Source organism: Neodiprion lecontei, chromosome 3, assembly GCF_021901455.1.
Source record: "Neodiprion lecontei isolate iyNeoLeco1 chromosome 3, iyNeoLeco1.1, whole genome shotgun sequence".
NCBI lineage: Eukaryota > Metazoa > Arthropoda > Insecta > Hymenoptera > Diprionidae > Neodiprion > Neodiprion lecontei.
Genome location: NC_060262.1, coordinates 1,295,409 through 1,304,557, shown reverse-complemented (window position 1 = coordinate 1,304,557; position 9,149 = coordinate 1,295,409). Strand labels below are relative to the sequence as shown.

The following is a 9,149-nucleotide window of genomic DNA, read 5'->3' as shown; positions in this document are numbered from 1 at the left end:
TCGGGAGCTGGAAGGAGCTAACCGCATCCTAATCAACGTAAAATGGCGCCGGGAACAGAGGCTCCTGAGGTCACGCCGCCATTGTTGATCGCCCTCCCTCCACCACTCCACTCCACTCCACTCCACTCTACTCCACATCGGCATCAACCCCCCTCCCCTCGGTTATATCATACAGCCAAACACACAAACACACACAGCATTACAGACACGATATCTCTGTACAGTTATACGCAGGGTGATTCGGGTTAAACGCTAAGGGTTATATTTATACGTGTAAGATATATACATATATATATATATATACATATATATATGTGTGTGTGTGTGTGTGTGTGTGTGTGTACGTATGTGTATATTTCTCAAAGGGTTGATATGCACAGCAGATTTTACTTCCCCCATCCTACGAGAGTTATACAATTATCATTAAATCTCCGCTACTTATGTCCAAGTTGTTGGATGATTAAGAGTCTGGGATATTAGACTGTGAGAGGTTTGATTCACGGTGGTTTGGAGAGTAAAAAAAAAAAAAAAAAAATCTCATCGATTATACCGAAGTACGAGAATGAGCATACAAGTAGCATATAATTCCGTGGACAAAATTGATTCCGACGAATGCAACGAATTTAAGACGAAAAAATATATTGAAAAAAGAAATATCGATATGCTTACAAAGTGATTCCTTCACGCGAGAAAACGAAGCAAGAATCGAATTGATACATCGATCAGAATGATTGAATATATAGCATGTACGATTACGACATGTAGTTATGGTGAAAATTTTCATACAGTTCGGAAAGATTGTTTATTCAAGCGATGAAACTGTCGAAATAAGGTGCGTATGTACCTTAATATTCTTGTAATACGCAAGAGGCGAGATTCTTCGTGTACGTTACGTCAGCCCCCCCGTCTTGACAAAATCGATCTTTACAAAGACTGTAAGTCAGTAAATCGTTAGTAAAGATTAAGATGAAAAAGCGTTTCGCACATCAGCACAATATTGTTTCATCAGATTTGAGAGTAGGTATATATATATATACACGTTTATATCGTCAATGTAAATTCATTCCCCCACACATGAAATAATAATATATTCTCTGAAAAATTTTTAGAGAGTCATCGAATTTGCCTAATTGGTTGTAAAACGAGCTGTTATACCTGTCTCTTTCTTTCCTTGTTTCTGCCGATTTTCTGTCCCCCGCTGTTTTTTTTATTTATTTATTCATTTTTTTTTTTTTTTTTTTTTCAACAACAAAACAAATATCCTCGATCTAGTACGTATAACGTATACCAGTTAATGCGTATAAAAACTAGTCATGCGAGTTAAACGAGTACCTGCACCTGTTACGTGGACATTTTTTTACCCACGCGTATATATAATAATCATCATACGTGCGTACACATGTCTGCAATTTTTTATATTATCCTTTAGTGCCTACTCGCAACGATTCAAAGTTAAGATCTCTCGAGAAACTCACGAGATATCGGCAAAAAAATATATTATATATGTATATAGGACGATAGTGATAATCGGTTTGTCGTACAAGGTGCGCAAAGATTTCGATAAACCGAATTAGCATATTTGAATTCGAATAAAGAATTTTAACCCGCAGAGGGTTATTTACGAAATATATACTCCGTAACGTACGTAACAATTTGTTTAACCATCAAATTGCATATTTACTCAAGTAATACGCGTGATGTAGGCAGGTATGTATTATACGTCGGATTAAAATTAAAAAGTGGGTTAGAGGTATAATGTTAAAATGTAAAAATGAAAATATGTGCTGTATATGTACAGTATATGTATAAACATGTAATTGCCCGTCTCTGCGACGAATGAAAATAAAATAAAGAAACGAAGACTTTGGAAAAAATATTGACGAGAAAATAGCACGTATGGGAAAAAGGTTTAAATGAGAAAATTTCACTCGGTAGATTGATTTCGACCTTCTGAGTCACGTATCTTGCACTGTATACGGATACATATGTGAATCACGACGTATGAATGCGCAGTAAAAATGACTCTACGAAATTTACATGTACGAAACATAGCGGTGATTTCTATTTATACATGGCAATATATATGTATGTATATACAATATACATGTTTCAGTCGACAAGAATCCAAATGGTACGAAACGAGCCAATTTCACTATAGTCGCCGAGTGGCGTCGGATTGTTAGGGGGGAAGGGAGGGAATTTCTGCACCTGAATAACAAGTCTATTTCAGTCGATATATTAGCGCGGGGTGATATTTCTCTTACTTTCATTTCCCTTTTCTTTTTTTTTTCACGATTGTATCGTTTTGTTTTTTTTTTTTTTTTGTTTGTTTCGCTATACCGACACCAGCGCATAGAGTCGGGGACGAACGGAGAGTCTAGCGGGGTATAGTAAAAGGGGATGAGGCAGACGGTTCGAATCACAGAAAATTACATCGCATAAAAATTCAGTCTCAAGTGGGGTGTATAACCCGATCCACCGTCCCCCTCCTGCACACTTACCCGGTAAACGGTTCATTTCACAAGAAGCAACGCTCAGATCGGATCGCATCGGACCCCCCCCCCCCCCCTATATACATATATATAACAGGCAGTCGCGAGAGGCATGATGAAATTTTACGACTTTGTACGTTTAGCGTATTTGTATAATAATAAATGCGTTGTATGAGAAAGAAAGATTTTCTCTACGCTATACGATTAACCCTTTGGTCCACCATCCTGAACTTTTTAAATCCCGTTTCAGATTCGTTATCAGCTACTCCAAATACTTGTAATTTATGTAAAACATGTATACGCGTAGAGGGGTAACCTTCTCGTAAACGAATTATTCCTTCAATTTTCACGATTTTTTCAATCAATTTGTTTCTAACAATATTAATTTACACTATATCGCAATAATTACTCTCGAGTATTGAAAACCTCTTCAGCAAAAAAAAAAAAACATCAGATTTCATTCATTTCGAAGATTCTGTTTGTGCAACCGTTTTCCGATTGCCGCATTATTAAATTTTTCTCAATACATTTCATCTTATCGGAGAAAGTAATTGAAACGAAATATATTGTGCACATAAATATGAATAAATAGGAATATCACACGACAGTTAAGCTGTGGTAAAAAATTACTCACCGCTGAATCACGAAGCATTTCGGTTCTTAGATGATTGACCTCCTGCATCCTCGCCAAACTGCATCTGGTACTGGACATCAGATCCGGCACAAACACAAACACAAACAAACTCACACACGTGACACTGCACTGCTGCAACAGGGTTGAAAAAAAAGGCCGAATAAGTAAATTGATTGCGAGTTGATTGGCAGCGGGAAGGGGGAAAGGAACCGACTCTACCGACCGTCAGTGACCGAATGAAACGAACGCGCGAATCGCCGAGCGACGGTCGATGAGCAAGTAACGTTGCCGGCCATTTTCCTAACCGACGCCACTCATCGGAGGCAGTTTAACTGAGAACCTCTGCTAAATATATATATATAAACTGCTAGTTTTACAAACGTAGGGATATTAACGGGTGCTTGAAACTTGCGGTATTCTTATATGCCAACTCGATTTTACACTGAGATCCCATAAGAAGAGTCTGCAACTACTGTTGTCGAATAACCCCTAAAACGCCCGACCCATCGAACCATTACGAAAAGAAACCTGTATGATTAGGAGTGTTCACGTATCTTCGGTCAACGCTAAAAGTGAGACAAGTCGACTGCTCGGAAGATGACGTGAACGTAGAACGAGGAGAAAAACAAAGGGAGAACAGACAAGTCGACGTCTTACCGACGGTCGACAAAGAAAGACGGACTGATACAAAGCGCGTCACGTGTTTCGTTCGACGTGAGTCGTCCGATACACACAACAGAATAATAATGATAATAACGTGGGGAAAAACTGGGAGGATGCGGTACGTACGACTTTCCGTTGCGCTGTTGCCCGAGTGTTGTTATTGTTCGTTGTCCTTTTGCCGAGTGATCGATCACCCGCGGATTTAGTTACGCGTTCATAGGACTCGTGGATATGCGAATATACGACTGTTACGATAAACAGGATGAAAACGATTGAGGGAAAGGTCGTAATTCTCGGTGCACAGGGTGAGAAAATCTTGTGATAACAAATAAGCTGTTCAATAAACCGTAAACAACCTGTTCATTTATTCAAAACCGGTGCAAACCGACACTCCGAGGCTAATCGTATAAATTAAGAATTTCTTCTTTCTATCTTACGCTGTTGGAATTAATTGATTATCGATTATACGATACTTTGACTGAGATGAAATTTTGAACTCGAGAACTTCTCATAACCTACGAAGCAAAACAAAACATCAAAGAACGAAATCAGCTGTTTCGACACTCGTGACGTAAAATAAGTACCATCTCTCAAGATGATGCAACTCTGAGAACTTTGACCTGATTATTTAATCTTCGCTTTTCATACGATATTAATAATAACGAAAGCGCTTGATTTTATTCCTTTCTTACTCCTCTACCGTTTCTCTTCTCTCGTGGAACCGTTATGGAAACTTGAAGTACACCGTACTGTATAGATTTATCGCTTTTTCTCCTTACTATCCTTGCTGCTATTTCCACTAATTAGTTATCTGTTACTTTGAGGTGTGGGAAAAACGATGGTAATCTGTCGTTACATCACAAAGATGTTCAACCGTCGCATCTCCCCGACAATCGGAGCCGCGTTTTACACCTGCAACATCAACTTGGAACGCGGCAAAGTGAAGCTGCAGGTAATATCCCACTGCCTAAACGTCGTTAGCCGCAATCGTGGTTCAAAACATGCGTCAAATCCAAACAAACTAGTCTGAAAAAACATTCTCAAACGAAGCCAAATTCTTTCTAAAACCCGCTAAATATTTCCTTTCAGATATGGGATACAGCCGGTCAGGAAAGGTTCAGATCCATGGCGCCGATGTATTACAGAAACGCCAACGTGGCGCTGCTGGTGTTTGACCTGACGAAGCACAGCTCTTTCAATGAGATTAAATCCTGGGTGATGGAGCTGAAGAGGAATGTGGACAAGACGATGGTACTGGTCCTGGTTGGAAACAAGAGCGACCTGGTGAGCCAGAGGACGGTGGACGCGGAGGAGGCGAGCCAGTACGCGACAAGCATAGGAGCCAGCTACCACGAGACGTCGGCTGTTTGCGACGACGGAGGTGTGGAGAGTGTCTTTGTCGCAGCTGCGGCAGGCCTGTACGACCTCAGCGAAGAGAACCACGAGCACCTAAACAGCCTGAGGATCAACGACTCGATCAGGTCTATTCTCAACAGCGACGATCAACCCGCCAGTCCATCCAGCGAAGACTGTCTGGCTGACAGGAGCATAGCTCACGGTATACATGAAAAACCTCACATGTGCTGCTAGTGACGGATGAATAACGAACGTTAAAATTTTCACAACTACTTGGAGTAATACTGAGAATCGGAGAGGAGTTATCCCGCTCTAATCGTTATACTCGCTCCAAATCATGCGGTTTCTTTTCTTACTTACATTTGTTTTTTTTTTTCTTATCCGTTTTCATTCGCTGTTTCTCTTCCATCTCCATTTCTTCCATTTTTTGCTAGCGTTGTTTATTACAGTTTAATTATTCTTGCTCATTACTTCATCTAGCAACCGATATATATATATATATTGACAATAAAAAATATCTAGGATATTTTTTTGTATTTTAGCAAGAAAATCACTAAGCTTTGTGTGATCTATAATTACGGACGATGAGTCATTAGATACGCGTAACTTGTACTGATTAATCGTAAGTTCAATTTTAACAAAACAAAAAAGAGAATTTGTGTCTACGAGGGAAAAAAAAATATATACAAATATCCGAAAGAAACGAAGCAAAAATTATTGCGGCTGACATTTGTAAGAAAAATTTATACAGATATTTCAATAATAAGGATAGGGTAAGTTGAAGAACCTAAGTGCATCTGTATATAATTGTAAACTGTTAGAAAATTATAAGTTTAATCTGTTAAAATATCTAGTCTATAAAATTGGTGAATTCGATTATTGGTCAACTTGGAAGATGAAAAAAATTGTTTTAAACTGTTCCAAGTTTTCTTTTTTTAAAACTACTTTTTATCGTGCTCAAATCATATCGAGGTACTAACAATATATAACGTTGAAGAAAAATGTACAAATATTATACATATATATACTAGTAAATTGCGTTAAGTATAATCATCGATTAACACCTCGATGAAAGAATTGAACTAAAGAAAAATCATTGTATTATTACTTTTTGACGAATCAATAGCGCGGTTATTTAGAAAATCGAAACGAAGCTAGTAACGTAAAGCTGATGATTTCAGGGTTAAAAAAAAAAAGTAACATTACTCACTATTTTCACTGCCCCTTTGTCTTTTTACCATTCTAGAATTTTTACGTCAACTTTATACATACGTCGTTTCTGTTTTACATTGTTTTCCATGATCCGCGTAATATTATGAGGATAGTATTAACCTTTCTGTTTTATATGTGTGTGTGTGTATATATATATATATATTGTATAGTGCACCATTTCCACTGACTAATAGGTTCAATAAATACATTACATATACTTGCAATGCAACAACTGTACAGACTTTGATACCAAAAAAACAACAAAAAAATAAATAAAATAAAATAAAGAAAGAAACGTATGTAAGTGTATGAATGAATAAATTTGTTTAAAAAAATCTGTACGTCTGGTCTTGATGAAGAATTTTGCAATTTCCCGCTATTCGTTCGATACAGGAATCTATAATGGAAGAACAAAAAGGAAAAGTAGAGGACCCGGATTCTTCTCTACAATCAATTCGACATCCAATTTCGCGACACAACAGAGACAAGACCCGCGTGCAAAAGCGAGGGAAAAAATTGCGGTAAAAGAAGAAGGTACGAGATTGAAATGAGAGAGAAGGAAAATTCAATTTATATCGCGATTATTATTGCCTCTAACGGAACCGTCCATTACTCAAATACCCACATCATATTCGTGGCCGAAGGCGTTTACGGATTGCGGATAGTGGACCCCGCATCGTATTGGGATCAGCCATACATAGATACACATCTACGCGCATATGCTAGTACACTCGAATTCTCATTCAACTGGTTAAATATACAGTTAAGTACAGAATCGCACGGAATAATTAAGAATTCCGGTATAAAAAGAAAAAGGTTAACACTTAAACATCGTACACAGTAAAATAATCTTGTGTAAAAATTCTCTAGTTTACTTCTACAGATCGTATTAAAAACGACATTTGGCTGTTAAATTTTTTTCCAACACTTGGCTGCGAATAATTTGGTAAAATATGTGAAAAGAGGAGATAGAAAAACAAAAAAAAATTAAACTTCACATTTTTACAGGCGAGGACAAATTGATCTTTAGATACAGAACATTCTCGCTTGGTTCGATTTATAATTAACGAAAAGTATAAAAGGCACGATATTCTAACGCGACTGTACAACACGAAAATAACGAAACGTACACAATGCGTATAACGCTCTGAGAAACTAAAGACCAACTGTAAAAATTATTCTCAGTGCCTGCAAATATCAACAATATTACGCCTGTTTTAATTTCCTTACGTATAGCGTAACACCAAATGAAACACAAAGGCGTCAGGCTTATAAGACATCAAGCATCTCGAGTTCCCGACACAAGATGCGAACGCACAGGGTGTATAAAGTCTTATACGCGGCATGTGTACGCTGCGCAGATTGACCGAGGAGATAATAATTTTCTGCTTACCTAAACCGGATGCCATGCGAAATTACGCGTGAAGAGGAAGAAAAAATAAACGAAATAACAAAGACGAAAGGGCAATAAAATCTCGTAGTTTCATTTGACGAATGCAAAGATCAATTTTTCATCATTCTTCAATGTTAATCGATCTGTTTTTGTTACACCGATCGCATATTTACATATATAGATCACTGTTTTCATATAGAATGAAAAGCGTGTATAGATGTGAACATTGCGACTTGATGAAATTATAACACGTATAATATTACAATAACAATGGCAAAGAGACCGATTGCGTGTATATAAAGTATAATAATGTATTTTATAATATACAATTATATGCGTGCGAAAAATGCGTCACGCGAATGAAAAAGAAATGCTGCTGCGAAATTCCCTGCCGCGAGTTAATGAATCGGTTATTTTTCTTTTTTTTTTCTTTTTTTTTTTTTTCTTTTTACGAGAAGAAAAAATTTGGGGGAAAGAAAATATATTAATGTTCACATGCGAGTTTGCACGATTTTGAAATTCCTCGTATCAAATCCGAGTTCCTGCACAGTCGATTATATCCCAAACGTGATCTTAATGCGACGTGAAATTCGTACAAAACCAACAACGGTGATGTTAGAGAAAAAGGGAAATGACCTTCGTCGAGGCAAGACAACCAGGTCAATGACTCGATCGTTTCGGGTTCTCGATCGGACAGAACTGAAGGCAGGGAAGAAGAAAAAATAAAAAAAAAATAGCCCAAAAACAAGAGTAGAAATAATCACGCAAGAACGAGAAGAGGATTCGAATAATACGGGTCTGCAAAAAAAAAAAAATTTTTTTTTCATTTGCACGGAATATGTTTGGTAAATATTATGTTTGCGAGTTTCCTCAATCCGAAAATGACTTCCATTTCTCTCAATGACGTCCGGTATATTGAATAACAGAAGAGCATAACAACAATAACAAATAAAAAAAAAAAAAAACAAAAAACAACATTTTATTACAACGAAATAAACAATATTTCTTGTAAAATTAAGCACGCAATTTGTTCACGAAGTGTACTTGACATTCCGTGTCCGTTCTATTTGCTTACGAAACCTTTCCTTCTTCTCTTTGATTCTTTTCCGAACACGCTTCCGCTTTCCATTATCCGTTTACCCGATTTTATTCACTCTTGAGTCTCGCTCTAATGTATATTAAACAGAAGTAAGAAATCACTTTTGCATAAAATTTTTATAATCAACAATACGACATCAGATCTCGAATTAAACGGTAGCTTAACTCTAAATGAAACCGCAAACACAATTTGAAGAAAAAAAAACCTAACGCGATGAAACTTTTCGTGTATTCTTCTCGGTTTCGGTGAGTGAGAAATCTGTAAGAGACGGTATGGAAAAAAAAAAAAAAAAAATTAAAA

The 9,149-nt window shown here is 37.2% G+C and overlaps 1 protein-coding gene across 2 annotated transcripts; it reads left to right on the top strand.

Moving 5' to 3' along the window:
* The first annotated feature begins 3,888 nt into the window (after positions 1 to 3,888).
* Positions 3,889 to 6,662, top strand: LOC107225517 (ras-related protein Rab-31). Of its 2 annotated transcripts, none has more exons than XM_015666015.2 (3): positions 3,889 to 4,094; positions 4,614 to 4,741; positions 4,879 to 6,662. In XM_015666015.2, the coding sequence occupies exons 1-3, from the start codon at positions 4,052 to 4,054 to the stop codon at positions 5,377 to 5,379; spliced, it is 672 nt and encodes a 223-aa protein (XP_015521501.1). In that variant the 5' UTR covers positions 3,889 to 4,051; the 3' UTR covers positions 5,380 to 6,662. The 2 variants fall into 2 exon arrangements, with proteins under 2 accessions (XP_015521501.1, XP_015521502.1); XM_015666016.2 differs by lacking the exon at positions 3,889 to 4,094 and adding an exon at positions 4,138 to 4,535.
* The last annotated feature ends 2,487 nt before the right edge of the window (positions 6,663 to 9,149 follow it).

Excerpts from the sequence above, each read along its gene's own strand:
- LOC107225517 (XM_015666015.2), top strand. The coding sequence starts at position 4,052 with ATGAAAACGATTGAGGGAAAGGTCGTAATTCTCGGTGCACAGG. Across the intron at positions 4,095-4,613 it reads CGTAATTCTCGGTGCACAGG|GTGTGGGAAAAACGATGGTA; the intron begins GTGAGAAAATCT and ends TGTTACTTTGAG. Across the intron at positions 4,742-4,878 it reads GCGGCAAAGTGAAGCTGCAG|ATATGGGATACAGCCGGTCA; the intron begins GTAATATCCCAC and ends ATTTCCTTTCAG.